This window comes from Lactuca sativa, chromosome 7 (genome assembly GCF_002870075.4).
Source record: "Lactuca sativa cultivar Salinas chromosome 7, Lsat_Salinas_v11, whole genome shotgun sequence".
Classification (NCBI taxonomy): Eukaryota; Viridiplantae; Streptophyta; class Magnoliopsida; order Asterales; family Asteraceae; genus Lactuca; species Lactuca sativa.
This window is the reverse complement of record NC_056629.2, coordinates 46,291,999-46,312,088: the sequence shown is the minus strand read 5'-3', so window position 1 is coordinate 46,312,088 and position 20,090 is coordinate 46,291,999. Positions and strand designations below refer to the sequence as shown.

At 31.8% G+C, this 20,090-nt stretch overlaps 2 protein-coding genes and 1 pseudogene across 3 annotated transcripts; 2 read left to right on the top strand and 1 right to left on the bottom strand.

Moving 5' to 3' along the window:
- The first annotated feature begins 1,751 nt into the window (after positions 1 to 1,751).
- On the top strand, positions 1,752 to 4,279 carry LOC111890779 (mitochondrial inner membrane protease subunit 1). Of its 2 annotated transcripts, none has more exons than XM_023886876.3 (6): positions 1,752 to 2,002; positions 2,843 to 3,009; positions 3,150 to 3,374; positions 3,473 to 3,583; positions 3,664 to 3,729; positions 3,950 to 4,279. In XM_023886876.3, exons 2-6 carry the CDS (start codon positions 2,890 to 2,892, stop codon positions 3,962 to 3,964), a joined length of 537 nt encoding a protein of 178 aa, XP_023742644.1. In that variant the 5' UTR covers positions 1,752 to 2,002; positions 2,843 to 2,889; the 3' UTR covers positions 3,965 to 4,279. The 2 variants fall into 2 exon arrangements, with proteins under 2 accessions (XP_023742644.1, XP_023742639.1); XM_023886871.3 differs by having other exon boundaries at positions 1,753 to 1,940.
- An 818-nt stretch (positions 4,280 to 5,097) lies between these two features.
- On the bottom strand, positions 5,098 to 8,944 carry LOC111890796 (tobamovirus multiplication protein 1). The gene is made up of 13 exons (XM_023886887.3): positions 8,455 to 8,944; positions 7,814 to 7,864; positions 7,602 to 7,635; positions 7,428 to 7,514; positions 7,290 to 7,341; positions 7,019 to 7,196; positions 6,843 to 6,938; positions 6,685 to 6,745; positions 6,336 to 6,400; positions 5,898 to 5,972; positions 5,731 to 5,806; positions 5,437 to 5,603; positions 5,098 to 5,350 (listed from the first exon to the last, which is right to left on the bottom strand). Exons 1-13 carry the CDS (start codon positions 8,620 to 8,622, stop codon positions 5,312 to 5,314), a joined length of 1,149 nt encoding a protein of 382 aa, XP_023742655.1. The 5' UTR covers positions 8,623 to 8,944; the 3' UTR covers positions 5,098 to 5,311.
- A 6,141-nt stretch (positions 8,945 to 15,085) lies between these two features.
- On the top strand, positions 15,086 to 18,908 carry LOC111890810 (LRR receptor-like serine/threonine-protein kinase FLS2; annotated as a pseudogene).
- The last annotated feature ends 1,182 nt before the right edge of the window (positions 18,909 to 20,090 follow it).

The following is a 20,090-nucleotide window of genomic DNA, read 5'->3' as shown; positions in this document are numbered from 1 at the left end:
TATAGGACTTAGGGCTTAAGGCTTAAGACTTAACGCTTATGGCTTATAGTCTATGGTTTATGACATATGGTATATACCTTATAATATATGGTCTATGGCTTATGGATTAGGGCTTATAGATTATGGTTATGGCTAAGGGATTATAACTTATGGTTATCGCTAAGGGATTATAGGCTTAGAATCTATGGTTAAAGGATTAGGGCTTAGAGGATTGTAGCAGTTGAAGACCAACGATGAAGATGAATAATATATGATGGCTTTGGCATGTTCGATTCTTGTTGGAAAAATTCATAGTAATTCGCATGTTCGATTCTTTTTGAAAAAATTGATAATAATTCACATGTCTTATTCTTGTTGACAAAATACATATCAAAATCTATTTACATGATGTTTACAGATTATAGCGGGTGAAGACCAACAATTCAAATTGGCTTGATATTTTATCTTGTTTTAAGAATCAAACATAAATATAACTTTTAAACTTCAAGCGATCTAAGATATCAAGTCAACTTAGATCATTGTTCTTTACATGCTACAATCACCGAGCATCTTGCAAATATATTTTTGATATGTATTTTGCCAATAAGAATTGGACATGACATCCTTTCTTTTTGTTTTTGAAAAAAAAACAATTGTTTCATTTAAATTTTAATACTGAAAACTATCAAGAACATCATAAGCAACAACAAAATTAAAAATAGAAGAATTACGAGCTAAAACAAAAAAGTTTGTATAACAAAAAATTTGCAAAATCTGAGAGCTTTGTTTAATTACTAAATCTATTAAAACGGGCAAATCAATAACAAAATAAAGCATGCAAGGGCTTTTTAAAAAATAAAAATAAATTTGATGTTTAATCGTGAGAAAACTCAATATCCAATGTTTATGTGGTTTTATTAGAGTTATCGTCAAATGTTTTTATAGAATATTATGTCTTTAATAACAAAAATAATTAAAATTTAGTGTTTAAATCATAAAACCTAATAAAGTATTATGATTTTTTTTGTACTTAGCCTTATAAATTATTAGGATTTATTTTTGAACTTCTAAATTTTTTTTTAACGTAAATCTAATTTATATATTATACTAATAGACATGGTCATTATGAATAGTATATTGTATGTTTTAAAATTTTGTCACGATACTTTTTGATAATTTTAGTCCATATTTTATATGTTTCAAGGTTTTGCCATAGTTTTTATATAGTTTGACAATTTAGTCTCTGAAATGTTGTAATTAGAGATTGACCCATGTCTTTTAATATTTGCCAATTAAAGTCTCACTATTTTGTATGTTTCAACATTTTGCCACAATATTTTCTATAGTTTGACAAGTTTATTTTCTGGTATGTTGTAATTAGAGATTGACTACATATCTATTAATATTTGTCACTTTAAGTCCCTCCGATCATTTTGGCGTTTTTTTGTCATTTTTTTCATCTTACTACTTATATTTCATTACAAATTGGCCAAAAGTGTTTTAATATTTCTCACTTTCAGTTCCTTTGACCATTTTTTACATTCATTTTGTCCATTTTCTGTCTATCGATTTGTGTTTCTATTTTGGACCTCGTTTTTTTCATCTTTTTCTCATCATCATTCTTTTTGAATAAAACAAAATATATCTCATTGCCACAAAGATGACCCTTGGTTCACCACGGGCCCACCCACTAGTTTATTTCTAAATTACTATGAATTATTAGTTTTTTTTTTTTTTAATTTTTATTTTTATTTTTATTTTTTTAATTTTTTTAATTTTTATTTTAAATAAAGCTCATGAAAAATGTACCGGGGTCATTTTTGCATTTTCTAAAAACGATCGGGTTTTATTTAAACATTCATACTCAACTTCATCGGGGTTTTTAAGCCTCCTCAAATTTCCACAATACGACGACGCTTCTCTCGCCGTCGCCGGCGACAAACACTTCCATCTTGTATAAGGTAGGTCTAATCACTCATTATCTCCTCACTTCTATCAGTTTAAGTTTTATCTTTGATCCTTGGTAAGATACTTAAAATAAGTTTATTTCTCTAAGGTTTTCACTTTGATCATATCTTTATAGTTACCCCCCTTCCCCTGAAACTACAACCTCGGTGTATCAATTTTGTGATTTCCCTGGCACTGTGAATTTGATATCTTGATCTCTTTTTTCTATAATTTTGTAATTGTTTTAGGAAAAGGAGTATTGCCTATACAAATATATCGTTTATTGCTTATTCTTTTGGAAATTTGGTAGATTCATAAGTTTAATACTTTGCTAAGCTTAATACAATGTTAGATGTTGTAAGTGAGTTGCTTTCATTCTTTATTTGACTTAAGTTATATCTCTGTGTGATGCCCTTATACTCATATTACATTCTGGATGATTGTTTTTATCAAAATTTCTACTTCAAGATTCGCCTACCACCTGCTCGATGAAATGCTTAAGAGAAACTTGTGGTTGCTTCTTTATCAATATTAAGATTTTCTAAACTTCTATATGCAACTTCACATGCAATGCCTGGAGTTTGGTTGAAGCTTTAGCCCCTTGCACTTATGGAATATCTTCTTTGGAACTGTAAATTTAGTATTTAGATCAAGATACTACAATTCTAATAATATTTTTACAAAATAAGTATTCCATATGAATGCTTTAATGATTTGCTAATGCTTAACAAGATTTAGGAAGCTCTAAAAGAGTTTCTTTCTTCCTGTCCTTACACAAAATAGCATATTTAGAACTTAGAAGACAAAGTATTCATAGTAGCTAAGAAGCATCTTGTTATTTATTCCCGAAAATGCACAAGATAGTTAAAGTATAAATGATTCAAATGATTGTGATCATTATTATTTGTCAATTTAGGTACAATTTTCCAGAAATATTTATTTGTCCAAATTCAAGAGAGAGAGATGAGCTTGTTTCAAAGATGGGCTTACATAGTAAAAGAAGCACTTGACAAAAGCTTTTCAGTTGCCAAATTCTTCTGTGCAATTCATGTCACCAATACCTACCTCTTCTCCACTGCTATGGTAAACTCTAAAAGAATCCTTTTGATTGGAGGGAATGGAATGAGTCATTCCATTCCATCAAACAAAACAAATACCTTCATTCCATTCCTTGTGTGATTCCATCATACCAAACACTACCTAAAACAATCGTCTACATGCAGGTCCAAGGTCCTAGCATGCTCCCCACTTTCAACCTCAACGGTGAAATTGTCCTACTTGACAGAATCTCAACCCGATATGGCAAAGTGGGCCCCGGTGATGTCATCATAGTCCGGTCACCTGAAACTCCAAGAAAAGTTGTCACCAAGAGAATTATTGGCATGGAAGGTGACACTATCACCTACATTGTGGACCCCACAAATAGCGATAGAACCGAAACCATAGTTGTATGATTAATCTTGTTCTTCAATTTTTATTTTTTTATTAAATTGTGTGTTGTATAAATAAATAAATAAATAATGTTTTGGTATTTTTATATGTGTAGGTTCCAAAAGGACATGTTTGGGTTGAAGGGGATAACATTTATAATACTTATGATTCAAGGAATTTTGGACCTGTTCCTTATGGACTTCTTCAAGGCAAGGTTTTTTGGAAGGTAATTATTTATTTATTTATTTTTTGGGGTATAGGGTTTAGGGTTTAAGAAAAATGCATATATATTTATAAATGTTACAGATATGGCCCACTAGTGCATTTGGATCAATTGGGAGGAGACCACAAATTGGTGACCCTGCCTTTAAGGTACTTTCTGTAAGGCTTTGTTTGTTACACATGACATGATGACTAACAAGCTTTCTAGAGCTATTTTTGGTTATGAGGATTAGGAGGGCGTTTATGTCTTTTGCATGACAGGAGATCTAGAATTATTATTACCAATCCCATTGTAAAAAAGTTAAATATAAAGTATATTTAAAAGATTTGTTTTTTCTTGAATTTTATGTGGTATGTATTTTGGTTACAGGTTGTGGAGCAGTGACACATTTATGACTTTTAAAATGATGAAGTTTTATTGACACAATTCTTCAAGGAGTTCTTTTTTAAATAACTTTTTTGAGCTACAAATGGAGCATCATTTGTTTGTTGTTGGGGCAAATTTAATATAGCACGTGTCATATTTGGGAATAATGCAAATTGGGCTTATGAATGTACTGAAAGAAACAAAGGGCATCTATGTTTTTTGCACAAACATTAAGATTAGATAGGTTGTTCCTTAAAAATAAGGTAGGATAAAAAGATTATAATTTTGTTTGCTATGACAACGAAGAATCGAAGGACTTTGAATTTGAGCTTACTATAGTGCATACTTGGAAATATTTAAAATGACAAAACATAAAAGATAAAAGCTAACAAGTTTCAAAAGCTAGTTGAAGTAATTTATGGATTAAGAGTTTTTTTGTTTAAATAAACTAGGTGTGAGACCCGTATATTATACGGGTTGATATAAAAAAATTAAACATTAAAGTATAAACAGAAAATATTTTTTAATGTATAACTTTAAAATAAGAAAGGAAGAAATGTTTTTATTGTAATTTAATATCATATATATGATATTTAACATTTTATGTATATAAATATATGACTTTAATTTAAAAATTAAAACAAACCAAAAAATTGACAGACAAGTGGATAATATTTATTTCAAAAATACTACAAAATGACAAGTGTCAAAACTCATGAGAGATTGACATGTGACAAAAAAATATTCATTTATTAAGAAGGAAGTTTTAAGCTTGTACTTTCAAACAAAATTCAAAATTGTTTCCCTTATTCAAGTTTTTTTTTTTGAAAGCTAAAAGTAAAAAACTTATAATTTTTCTCTTTCTTTCTAAAAGCATTCAAAAACTAAACTCATTGCTTAACACACTCTTTATTTTTAAAAGATGCACTTTTAAAAAAAATTATATGAAGGTAAACAACTATAACATTTTGTTCACAAAATACCACTAAAAAGGGTATTGTGTGACCGAAATGTTCCTAAAATCTATGATGTTTTATCAAAAAAAAAGTTAATTATTTTGAAAAACATATCCAGATATTGCAATATAATTCAAATAAGAGGCAACTTTCACAACTACAATTAGATACTTTTTTCAAAGTACAAAAATCTAATACGAAAAGAAATTAAAGTACAACATTATAAAATATAATAATTTAATAAACACATAAAACAGTATAATGTTGTAACAGAAAAAAAAAACATATCAAAGAAAAAAAAAAGAGAGATTGTATTTATATATACAAAAAGCCTAAACTATCAAAAATCCCTCCACTTTTCACCTTTGTTGACTCGACTTGACCTAGTAAGTTGTTAAATATCGTTTAATCAACTGCAGTCATATCGGACTTGCCCTTGATCCTTACACTTCAAAAAAAAAAAAAAAAATCTTCTAGATTCTTCCGGAACATTAACATAAACATTAAAAAAATAATAATAAAAAGCATTCGAACCTGATTTTGTGCAGTTGTAATACTAGTCCAATGTTGTGTTTGTGTTGTAGTAACCGAATAGTCACTTACATAAGCAAGTGTTCTAGATTCTTCCGGAACATTAACCACAACCAAAGGTGGCAATTCTCTCATCACCCACAACACAAAACCCGAAGGTATGGATGAACCTGGACAAACATGGTATCCAAAAAGAGTTAAATGCAAGAAATAACAATGTACTTTCATTGACCTTTTCAAAGTATAATATTCTAATAAGTAAAAAATTAAAAGTAGGATGCTAGTTTTTGCATTTACCTATAAAGTAATAGACAATGAGTAAAAGAGAAGCATAGAGGCCTCCGATTCCTCCCCAATCACAATGATAGAGAACCTGTGAAAATCAATGACGTGGGCCCCACCTACTACATTAAATTAATACATGGAGGAAAATGGCTGAATGAATTTAGAAGAAAAATACTCACGGGTATATTTGTAAATATAGCAACAGCTGAACTTGAGGTGAAACAAACAGCAGAAACTATCGCAAGTCCAGCAACCTTAAAAACAGAAAAAATGTAAACTATAATAAAGACATAATTACACTTTTGGTCCCTGTGTAATTGTAATTTTTGTAATACCGATTCTTTTTGGATATTTTTTTGCATTTTTCGACCCTATATACTTTTTTGGTCCCCGACTTGCACAATGTTTAGAAATGGGTGTTAAGCACGTGGAATATTACCATTTTGCCCTTCAAATTTTGTACTTTTTTATTGATTATGATTATTATAATTTTGGCGGAGCAAAGGACTTTTGGGGTTCTAGTTAGGGATTTGGAAAGGAGGACGAATGAGTATGAGGGGCAAAATGGTCATTTTCATAAAATTAATGAATCGGGTGTTAATTAAATGACCACATACCTTCCATATTTCGGAAGAAGCCCTCTCAGATCTCACTTTACTCATTTTTGATACCAGCACATATCCTGTACATTTTTTTATAAAAGCAGATGAATTCAAATAAACAATAAATCAAAGAGATAAATACAAAAAAAAAAAAAAAAAAAAAAAAAAAAAAAAAAAACCCAAAGTACAATGTTATAATAACAAGAAAAAAAAATCAAATGTACAATGTTGTAATAGAAAGAAACAGAATAATACACAAATACGTTGCTATTTCTTGCATAAAGAGAAAAAATTTGTAGCATTAAAATATTTAAAACTAAAAAAAAAAAAAAAAAAAAAAGTAGCAGATACCAAAGATGCTGACCATAGTATGCTAATGCGCCACCTAGGACAAGCATTACAACAGCAAAAGTATCTACATACACCTGCAAGCTTATAAGAAAAAATAGCATCATACTTTGAAATATTTCTTAATAAGAAATAAAAAAATAAATTAAATAAATAAAAACCAATAATTTATACCCGTGCAACAACCGAAGAATCAATAGGATTCTTTCCAAGGCCAATCCAAATAAGCACAGCTGACGTCAGCATTAACACAAGTATCAACAAAGTCACCTGTTAAAAGAAAGACGAAAGTACCCCTGGGTTTAAAAATTGTAGATAGGGGAGGGGCAAAATAGTAATTATGAATATACCAATATGACAATTTGTTGACGGATGCCAACAGGGAAGACTCTAATATTGCAACATCTTCTACGAGTGTAATTAATAACCTTCAAATTCGGCTTATTTACTTTCTCTACCAAAGCTTCATGAAAGCTACCTTCTGATTCATCTTCATCTTCATCATTTGCTTGATGACAAAGGTCAACCCTACGAATTGTTGACCATGAATTTTAAAAGGGATTAATTTCTAGAATACAATCACATGTGAATCAAATCAAGATTTTCATAAATGAGACGTACCAGAAAGATAGAAGAAGAAGAAAAGCTGCAAGAAATAGAATCTTGGGCAATGCTACAAAACAAAATATGAAAATACTTTTTTTTTTTTAATAATTATCCAAGATGTGTATTTGTAAATTTTATAATATAACACCATACCCATAACAACAAAACCACATGAATTTGACCAACAGATCCACTTCTTACAAGCAGCAATAAGAGTTAATATAAAATAAACACCATAACCTACCACAAAAAAAAAATGTTTGTTGGAAATATAAGGAAATTTAATGTCTTAAAATTAATACAAAGAAAAAGTCTTAAGTATCATACCAATGTTGGAAAAACCAATCATTAGATGAAACACCTGAAATTAGATTCTTAAATGAGTTACATTTGATGAGTAGAAAATATTATGTAACAAAATAAAATATATATTGACCATATTGGTAGCAAAATACCAATTTGTAAGTGGGTTGCTTTTATAGAATGAATTCTCATGAAAATCAGTGACAAATAAAGGATATTTAAAGGGTATTACTTACTTTTTGTCGAGTCCAACCTCTCTGTGGATTCCTAGAATGAATTCGCATCAACTGACACAAGAAAGTACAAAATATTAGTATTAAACAAAAAATCTTGATTAGAATTTAAGTATTGAAATTTAAATAAAAGAACATCAATCAGAAACTTTTTGATTTACGAAAGAGCTACAAAAAGTCAGAATGGCATATTCTCATTTCTGATTCTGATTCTGATTTTTTTTTTCTGCATTAAGCATCATGTCAAAAAGAAACACTCCCATTAACTCCTGAAGAATCAGCATCTTAATGTACTAAATAGTTACAGAAGAATGCTTTCTTATGCAGCTGTAGCTACTAGCTACTTCGACAATCCTACAGCATTATGAAGTGAAGTTAATTCTTCATTTCTTCATTAAGGGTAAGCAAACAAATCCCATTGTCAACCAATTCACGAAAAAAAGAACTCGTTAACTCAGAGGCGATTAAAGCAATTCACCCTATTGTGAAAATTGGCATTACGTTTGATATATTGGAAGTGAATTCTCGATTTCTTTAATCCAAACAACAAACCATTTGAGAAACGGAGAGTTACAGCAAACCTAATAACCCAATTTGAAAAGTCAAAATGTAGAGATTGATTGAAATTCGAAAAGAGAAGAGACCTGGTAAAATGCAAGGAGGGCAATAGCGACATCGAGAAAAGCAAGAGCAAGATTGACAGCCACTAAGGGCTTTGAGTAACAACCAGGCTCTGTTAACTCCCGTATCATCATCTCGCTCCTCAAGCATGCGGACCCCATTATTCGTGAGCCTTCTTTGTATTCATACATGAAGAATTGGAGTCTCGGCCTCTCAGGGCTTGGGTTGATGGAGGGTGTAGGGTTGGAATTTGAAAAACAATATCTTGTTGTTGTTGCTGCTGTTGAGGTATCTATCAATGGCGGATCTGCTAATTGATAATCGGCTTCTTTATATACCACTACTTAGCTGTCTCTGTAAAATGAAATGTCTTTGGTAGTGAGTGCATCTTCCGTATATTTGCACACGTATGTAATGATGTGACGTTGTCTGTCGTCACATTTTGAACCGTTTGGTTTTATGAAATCCTCAGGTTTTCGGTACCCGGTTTTCATTCCAGCCCGGTTCATTGATTTTATTAAAGGGATATTCTCTAAAAAAACAAATGTTTTTTTCTGGATGTTATTTTTATCAAGTGTAATTATATATTTAAATTTCGTAAAATGATATTATATATATATATATATATATATATATATATATATATATATATATATATATATATATATATATAGGGAAAAGTGAATATACCCTTAAGGGTATATAAGCTTAGGTACCTGAACACACCATAATACGTCGTTTTGTTTGATAAATTCATTATAATGTTCATAAACTTCAATCTTAAGTTGATTTACTTTCAAGATATTCGAAATTTCCGTATAATCTTTCTCTTACATCACATCTTTTTGCCGAACACTTATTAGGCTATATATATTGTAGATGAAAATGAAAATTATGTAAGAGAAAGATAAATGTGTAATTTATAAAAATCTTGGAAGTAAATCAAGTTAGAAGTTAAATTATAAGAACATTAGACAATTAGAATGTATTATATGATACAAAACAACGTATTATGGTGAGTTTGGGTACCTAAGCTTATATACCCTTAAGAGTATATTCACTTTTCCCATATATATATATATATATATATATATATATATATATATATATATATATATATATATATAGAGAGAGAGAGAGAGAGAGAGAGAGAGCTAGGTTCAAATGTTTTTAGCAAGTATTGTGTGCCTAAATGCACCAATGAGAATTCAAGAAATAATAAACAATTAAATAAATCATTTAAGGGTATTCTGGACATTTTGTACTTTTTAATTAAGGAATCATTTAATTGAAATCCTGCAATTAAGGAAATAAAATCAATAATTTTGACCTAGTCTCTCTCTTGCATCGTGTCATATATTCAACGAATTACCAAGATGAATGACCGACACCCCACAACACAACCGATCAAAACCTTGATTTCTTCTTTCTTCTTCCAGTCGACACACATCACAGATAGAAGGAGTCGATCGCTTCTTCGTTTTTTTCTGATGCGCACACACGAGATGGAGAAGAGAAAGCACGACCCCTTTTCTTCCCTCCTGACGATCGATTTTTGATCTCGCATAATATGGAGAAGAGAGAACACGAGGTACATGTTGTTTCTTTTCCTTGGATTTCCCCAAATATGGACCCTATTTGTAAAGGAACAATTTCCAGTTACTCATTTTGTCATCTGTGATCAACATAGATCACAGGTTAAATTTAGTTATGTAAATACTTTGGCAATTTGCAGGAAATACTCCCAATTCCCATGGACAACCGAAATGTCTAGTACAAATCTGTTAGAATTCATCAATGCCCACCATGTGTTTGATGTAATTACTGAACCAGGAGTACAACAATTTATCTCTATTAATGTTATTATTTGTGTGCTATAATGTTATTGGAATTTGATTTTATGTTTGTTCACAGGTTTTCGTTACAATAATGATTCAGTGGCTATGGTTAAAAAAAATGGGGGTTCTACCATTTTCAATCAAAACCGAAGCCACGTAAACATTTATGCTTTTTTTTTCTTCGATCGTATGGAAACCGAACACAGGAGATATACCCTCCTGTGTAAATCATTTGATGTTGATGGTTCTGAATTGGTTTTTTTTCATTCATGATTCATAGAAAATGTGGTGATTTAGGGAGCGCCTTAAAGTGTTTGACGAAATGCCAAAGAGAAATATGACAATCTCACATTGTATACATGGTTAGTGATGGAATCACCGGTTAATGAGGAGATGCTGGTAAGTTTACATGAAGTTTATTGATCTTTGATTAAGTTTTTTGAGTTGGATTTTTGTAATTTTTTTATTTTTTTCAGAAATTCAGAGACACCATTCTTTGATGGCAGAGAACTTGTAGCTGGAAGTATTGATGATTCAATCTATGTTTATGATGTTGAAGCAAACATCTATCCTGATCATAGATTTGATGTTGAAGCAAACTGGCTTTTCCTTATGTTTATGTTGCTGAAGCAAACAGACATATGGGCTGATCATAGCTTTGACCTTGTTTACCTTTTTATAATATTTTCATTCTGAAAGAATAGTTTATTATATAAGAGTATTATTGCTTTATTCTAATAGAATTTGTAGTTAATTAATTATATGTTTAATGTGCAGTTGTTACAAGTGTATCACTACAAAATATTTGACAATGAATTTGTGATAGAAATGGCTTGAAGACCTGATGGGAAAGACTCCTTGTATAAAACCAATCTCATGCAATACAATTCTGACAGAATGTCAATGTCACAAAATGTCAATCTCATAAGAATGCTAGCATATTTTAAATTGGCTTAGAGGTCAAACATACACAAGACATCTAAAATGTTGTTATTTTTTAAGAATTATACTTGGTATTCTTTTCAGAATGTTTGTTATAATTCAATAAATCACAATCGTACAATGTAATTATTTGGTATATTATTAGTTCAAAAATCGATTTTGTGTATTCTTTCAGAATATATTTACTAGTTTATGGTTGACATTCTGTCATTCTGACAGAATAAAATCGAAAAATATGTTTACTACTTTATGATTAAAATTCTATCATTCTGACAGAATAAAAATCGGATTTTTAATTTTAAATTAATTTAAAATATTTAGATTTTTAAAAATAAAGGAATTAATTATCCCTAAAAATCCGAAAATTTCCTTTTTTAATATAGGTTAATTGACTAGAATGCCCTTATGCTCAAATTTATGTGATTATATGGTACATGTTATCATATTCTACTATTATAGACCCTCAGATTATAACATTTGATTATATTTCATCCAATGGTCCAGATCTGTGCATTCTGGCACACAATAGTTACTAAAAACAAAATAACATAACCCTATATATATATATATATATATATATATATATATATATATATATATATATATATATATATATATATATATATATATATATATATATGCTAACTCAATACAAAACACATAGATTTGAGCGGGTAAAAGTTTAATAAATGAAATTTTAATTAAATCAAAGTTTTATAATCTTTATTTAAAAAATAATAGTAAGTTATAAAAAAACTTTAAAATGATATTTTGGTCATATTACCTAATTTACTTTCTAATTCATTTGACAAATTTGCAAACCAAATAGAAAACATATTTTATTTCATGTCAACCAAACGCATTACATATCCTAATTCTTTTGATAGATTTCATTCCTTCCAAAAACATTTTCATCTCAACAAAATGCATTACATATCCTAATTCTTTTGATAAATTTCATTCCTTCCAAAACATTCTACAAACGATCCCTTAAAGTTTTGGATGATCATTTGAGACTTTGAAGAAAATGAGAGAAATTATGTTAAATATTGTGGGCATTAATGTCGGGGAACACTTATTTTCAAATTGAGCATCATTAAGAAGTATCCAATCACTAACTATCGAGCATTGAAGATATTAACAAAAATTCCTTAACTTTATCGCTGAATTTAAATTAGTTAATGTGATCCGCAACCTGCATACCTTCTAGCATCTTCATATTCACCAACGATGGAATCAAGAATATTTTATTAGTTGTCGAGGGTTTTTTTTTGTACATATTGAATAACGTCGTGATTAGGCCAAACAGTGTCTTCTTGTTAATGAAAACCTACCCATCCCAAGTGTATGTTGATCTAACAATACCTGATCCTCCTGCTTCATCGATTCATGTTTATTTTCTGACAATGGTTGATGCATGTAGTTTTTTCTTGTAGAGATAGTCTTCTGACCTACATCTTCCAAAAGCCAAATAAAAATGCAAAAAATAAACATAACAAAAGAATTACGTGATTCACATTATTAGTATAATTGTGTTATGTCTACCGACAAAATAAAGATATTTATTACTAATATCAAGAGGAAGTTTACGATTACATTGACACTGACGAATGTCACCCTTGGTTTGCTATTCATATCCTTCACATTCACCATTTACAATATTTTGCCAAAAGGCCCAAAACCATGACATTCTCCGCATCTCAACAATAAATATGCAATATTAGTATCTCTTCAAAATATTTTGACAACTTTTTTTAAACACAATAATACGTTAAAGTTAATGTATAGTCTGCTATATATATTATAAATACTTAAATCAGTGCAATAAAATAATAAAACCATAAAATAAAGTTACATATATAACATCTATAATTTGATAGGTTGACAAGTATTAGATTGATATTGTACACTGATATTTTATCTTCGACACTATGTGGCACTATTCCAATTTCCACGTCAAATGCAAGACTTCCAGCTTGTGGAATTTATGTAATGGGAAAGCACTAGAGGTGGCAAAAATTAACACGACACGAAACCCGACACGTACCCGACACGAAATAAACGGGTTTGGGTAAGATATTTCAACCCGTTTAAATAAACGGGTTGACACGACAAGACACGAAAATTAAATGGGTAAGGTTAGGGTTGAGAATTTCAACTTGAATATGACTCGAAAATGACCCGTTTATTTATATGCAAATATTTTAAATTATTTAAATAAACTAGAGAGATACAAAATCAAAACCATAAGTAAAAGAAAGCCTTCGAATTAAATTGTTTTGTAATGTTGAGATGACTTAGCCATCTAGATCAAGACTTCATTTCAATTTTTCATTCTCTCCCAAACTACCCAATCTCTTTCACCAATCTCGCTAGGGGTGTGTATGAGGCGGTTTGGTTCGGTTATTGGTCAAAACCGAACCATAACCATTATGATTGGTTGATGCATTTTGGTAGCCATTAGGTATGGTTAATATTGGTTATGGTTAATGGTTTTTTTCGGTTAACGGTTTTGGTTAATGGTTAATATTGGTTAACCATAATGTTCAAAATAATATAAATGATGAAAATATATTGACATAAAAAATGAAAACGGAATACAAAAAGTCCTCGACGCCAATGTTTGTAACCTAACTTATAGTAATAAAAAAATGTGTACATTTGATATTCAGAGTGAGATAACACATAGTCACATTTAAAATAAAAAACATTCAATAAAAATATTAATCTTTCAAAAAAATTGACATTAATAGTTTCATATATTGATAATTAATATTAACATTCAAATAAAGCCAAACATTCATACACATTCAATTCGATTAAATCAAAAATTATTAAATAAAATAGCCAAACATTTATATTATGTGTTATTTGGATAAAAAAAAGGTTCAATCACTCATATACATTCAATGTGATTAAGTCAAAAAATCATTCGAATAGTTCTATAAAGTCAAAACGATCTTTGATTAAGATTAACAGTTTGAGAAGCATCAATTTAGGATTATGAGTGTGAAGATTAAACTAATTGTGAATAATGTTTACAAATTGTAGAATTAGCCGATTAGGAATTGCAACATTAATGAATAATCTAACTATTGGCATGATTGGAAGATTATGTGTGTCTGCGTGATCAACTTTTGATAGTTTGATTGTTTGTTCGTCTCCTGATAAGTGAGGATTAATGAATTATATTTTGGAATTTTAATAGGTTTTAAATAAGTTTTAATATATTATTTTATAATTTATACATAATCTATAATTTTTTATAGTAAAATATAAAGTTAGCGGTTCGGTTAATAATGGTTCGGTTAACCTATAAAACCATAACCGAACCGTTAGTTATCGGTTAACAAAAATTAGAAACCGAACCAACGGTTTTTAAAATGGTTCGGTTATTATGGTTCGGTTATATCGGTTAATTTGATTTTGGTTCGGTTTTTCGGTTATTATGCTCACCCCTAAATCTCGCATCCTCATGACATTTGTCATCCGCCTCCCCAACTCTCACTCTTTTAATTTTGTCATCTGAACTTGCTATGATTTCATCTATTCTGCCTCCAAAGTATTATCTTTTCCTTTTTGCCTACCTAACTCCTACTCTTTCAACATGTTCAATCTTTTAACCTCACATGACACGACATATTTCGAGCTATAGCCCTAACCCGAAACCCGACACGAAAATAACGGGTTGACACGACACGACACGTTAATTAAATGGGTCGGGTTAGGGTCAAACACTTTCAACCCGTTTATTGTTTCGACACGACACGAACCCAACACAACACGACACGATTGCCACCTCTAGAAAGCACTTACAATAATCGACCTATGATTGAGTAATCTATAACTAACTTCATGCTCATGTAACTAAACCCACTTCAAAATCAACAATGGTGTTCAAAACCCTTGTCCTTTTATCTTTTCTGCTACTTGGTGTTCTATCTGCAGATTCTAGCTTAAAAGATGAAGTTGATGCTTTGGAACATTTCAAGAACTCAATCACAGATGACCCAACTGGCGCACTCCTGGATTGGAATGCTGTGATTCCACCCACCACTGCAACTGGACCGGAATCCAATGTGATGATGTCTCACAACGTGTAGTTTCCATTTCTATTCAACAAACACAGTTCAAAGGCCAAATCTCTCCTTTTCTTGGGAACCTTTCCAGCCTCCAGGTTCTTGATCTTTCTTACAATTCTTTTACTGGTAACATTCCTTCCCAGTTGGCATATTGCACACAGCTTGCTGGACTTTCCCTTTACACCAATTCCCTCTCTGGGCCGATTCCATCGGAACTGGGAAACCTCCGGAATCTGCAAATACTTGACCTCGGAAACAATTCGCTAACTGGATTTATTCCGGAAAGCTTGTGTAATGTCACTTCCATGTTAGAACTTAGCCTTGATGACAACAAACTCAATGGTACAATCCCAGATAGAATTGGTGATTTGATGAATCTTCAGCAACTTGGAGCTTATAATAACCGTTTACAAGGCTCAATTCCTACTTCTGTTGGTAATCTAAAAAAGTTGATAGCTCTTGACTTCAGTCAAAACCAACTTTTTGGTATCATTCCTACACAGATTGGAAACTTGTCAAATTTACAAGCTCTTCAGTTGTTTGAGAATTCTCTTTCTGGGAAAATACCACCTGAACTTGGCCATTGCACGAATCTGTCACTTCTTAATTTATACAGCAATAAGCTCGTTGGAAGCATTCCTCCTGAGATTGGAAATCTCTTGGGTTTACAGGTTTTACGGTTATATGATAATCAGCTGAATTCCACAATCCCAAATTCGTTATTCCGATTAAAATCATTATTGGTTTTGCAACTATCAGAGAATAATCTCATCGGGAATCTTTCTTCTGATATCAGTTCGCTGAAATCATTACAATCTCTTACCCTTCATCAAAATAATCTTTCCGGGGAGATTCCAGCATCCGTAACCAGGTTAGTCAATTTGACATATTTGACAATTAGCTTAAACTTTCTCACGGGATCAGTTCCTTCGAGTATTGGGTCTCTTCATAATCTTAGAAATTTGTCTCTTAGTAACAATCTTCTAGAAGGGTCTATTCCATCAAGCATCACAAACTGCACTAATATGCGTTGGATAGATTTTGCTAGAAATAGGATGACAGGAGAAATGCCTCAGGGTTTAGGGAAGTTGTCAAATCTTACATATCTTGTTAGTGACAACAGAATGTCAGGAAGAATCCCTGATGATCTCTTCAATTGTTCAGGTCTTGTGATCTTAGATATGGCACATAACAATTTCAGTGGGCTGTTAAAATCAGGTATTGGAAGACTTTCTAATCTCCAAATTCTGCAAATTCATGGCAATTCCTTTTCGGGCCACCTCCCAGGAGAACTCGGAAATCTTACTAGTTTGATGTTGTTAAACTTGGGACAAAACCAATTTTCAGGTACGATTCCTGTAGAATTCTCAAACATTTCTTCCCTTCAAAGCCTTTCGCTTGGTAACAATAATCTTCAAGGCCAGATTCCAGATGAAATCTTTGAGCTCAAACAGCTTACAGAACTCTACTTGATGAACAACAAATTTGTGGGTTCTATTCTGAATTCTGTTTCAAAGCTAGAGCAGCTTTCTCAGTTGGATCTCAGTGGAAACAGGTTTCAAGGGTCAATCCCGGATAGTATGAGAAAACTTAACAAGTTGATTTCGATAGATCTCTCACATAACTTGTTCATAGGGTCGATTTCAGGGTCCGTGATTGGAGGTATGAAAAATACACAGATCTTTCTCAACTTCTCCAACAATTTTCTTACAGGAAACATCCCAAATGAATTAGGCGAGCTGGAGATGATACAAGCCATTGATCTTTCCCAAATGAATTAGGCGATCTGCTTTCCAGCATAAACTTTTCAAAAAATCAGTTCGATGGAAAGATCCCTGGAACTATGGGGAATTTGACCTATCTTACCTCTATTGATCTTTCACGCAACAAATTCAAGGGTTTGATTCCGGAAAGTTTAGGCAACATTTTGGATTTGAAAGAACTCGACATTTCTTTCAATCAATTAGAAGGTCGTGTTCCCCATAGTGGTATTTTCAGAAACATAAGCGCAGTTGCATTAGAGGGAAACCCATCTCTGTGCGTTGCCAACAACACCAAATTATGTGCCACCCAAAGTCGATCAAAGGCTGTGTTGATGTTTTCAATACTCGGATCAGTTGCATTGCTTATTGTATTCATTTTTGTAACACTATGTTGTTGCCATGTTAGAAAAACGAAAGTCAAAGCGCCTGACTACACCCCAGGGTTGACTCTCAGAAGATTTGATAGAAAAGAACTGGAAGATGCTACCCACAACTTCAGTGAAGGTAACATTTTGGGTACAACTAGTTTAAGCACTGTGTACAAGGGTAGGCTAGAAGATGGGAGGAAGATAGCTGTAAAGATTTTGAACATCGCCCAGTTTTCAGCTGAATCTGACAAGAGCTTTAACAAAGAAATGAACACATTGGGGAAACTGAGGCATAGAAATCTAGTGAAGGTACTTGGTTACGCATGGGAGAGTGGGAAGCTAAAGGCTTTGGTTCTTGAATACATGGAAAACGGTAATTTGGATAGGATTATACACGACTCTTGGATTGATAGATCAAGATGGGATTTGTCTGAAAGAGTAGATGTTTTGGTGTCTGTAGCTAGAGGATTGGTGTACTTACACTCGGGATATGATTTCCCAATAGTTCACTGTGATTTGAAGCCTTCTAACATACTTCTGGATGAAAAGTGGGATGCTCATGTAAGTGATTTTGGCAGAGCTCGAATTCTTGGAGTTCATCAACAGGATGGAAGCAACATCTCTTCTGCTTCCACATTTCAAGGCACCATTGGTTACTTAGCACCAGGTAACACATTCTAAAATTCTAACTTGTAAGTATCTAGAATTGTATTACCTTTCACCTTGAATGTCACACTAATGCACTTCTGTTTTTAACCAGAGTTTGTATTTATGACAAAACTTACAACAAAAGTGGACGTATTTAGCTTTGGAATAATAGTGATGGAATTTATGACAAGAAAAAGACCGACATGTGTCGTTACTGAAGAGGAGGGGATCCAAACGATCAGTTTGCCACAACTAGTAGATCGAGCACTTTCAAATGGAATGAAAGATTTGATTGAAATTGTAGACCCTGATTTGGGTTCTAATTTCTCAATGAATCAGGGTGTCATAATCATAGAACGACTACTTAAGTTAGCTTTATCTTGCACCATAATGGATCCAAAAGATCGACCTGACATGAATGAAGTCTTATTTTCTCTTTCAAAGATCAGTAAGAATGTCTAAAAACATTTCACTCAGTTCCTTCTATGGATTCCTGGAATGAATCCTCATCAACTAACACAAGAAGGGTGAAAAATATCAGGTGTCATGACTCATGAGGATCGAATTTTAATGAAATAACATGAATCGAAAACTTTGTGATTTACTATTATGCAACATGATATAGTTATGTTGTTCATAGTAGAAAGAGTTACAAAAATGCATATTCTCATTTCTAATTTTGATTCTATATATATCATGGTGATATATAATGTTAAGAAAACCTAGATATTAATTAAAACTTGTATATTGATTGTATGTTGGATTTTAAAGTACGTTGTTATTTGATTATTGAAATCCTTTTTGTTATGAAAGATAGGAAATTGTTAATTGTGAACTTTGATGTGAAAGTGATGCAACATAGAACTCATCATCGGGTCTTTGTGTGGTTGGATTTCAATCAAATGTCTCAAATCTGTGACTTGTTGATGGGTTCCCAACTTGGTTCAGTTCGTAGTATCATGATCAGTTATTTCAGCTCGAAGGCTAGTGGATTATGTAGAACCAAAACCGGTCCTCGAACCGAAATACCAATAGACATATCCCATAAATTCGACACAGTAGCATCAAAATTGTTCCATAAATTCGACCTAATGGCATCAAAACCAGTATGGTTGCTCTTTTAAAATGTTTTTGTTTATCTTTATTTTTATTGATATTTAATTTATCTCCTAAAATATAACAAGAAACAATGTAAAAGCATTAACCATTCAATAACTAATGTAAAAACACTCATAACCATTAACGATTCAACAACTAATGTATAAACATTCAAAAAACTATGGTTAAAACATTCAAAGCCATTGAAAAAGATGTCCATCTAATTATCTTTACATGTAGCAATTTCTTTTGCGTTTTGTTTTTTTTACTTTAATTATCATCTCTTAAATCCCTCTCAACTTAATTACAAACATCATTCAATCATGAAATTGAAAATTACAGAGGTCAATACATATCGACGGAAGGTAATCGGGCAACAAGTTGTGCCGCTAGCCATTTCTGGATGGCAAAACCAATTCTTTTGAAAACAACATCTGTAGATCTAGGAGATATAATATTAGAATGCATGACCCGTTGAACTCTGTTGAGGAGCTCCACTGCCTCTGGTGCGAGAAAACCAAATGTATCAAATGCAAAGGAGATATAACATTAGAATGCATGGCCCGTTGAACTCTGTTGAGGAGCTCCACCGCCTCTGATGTGAGAAAACCAAATGTATCAAATGCAAAGGATACAAACATATGTTGATTTTCTATACATGCAGTCTCGTGCTTTGCCACTTTGCACACAATGGCTTTAAAAGCGGCATGCCCTACTGTAAAACCTCCGTTCCTCAAGAAATGCATTGGACATGCATGTCTAGAAAGTAAGGATTTTTATGTTGTTATTTGATGCTAGAAACGTTCTGGAAATGGGGATCTAGTGGTCTTCAAGAGAAAGTGCTTAATGGGCTAAGCCAAGCTTGGCTCTTTCCCTTTTTAGGTCTAGAAATGGGATCTCCATCCCTTAAAGAGTCTAAA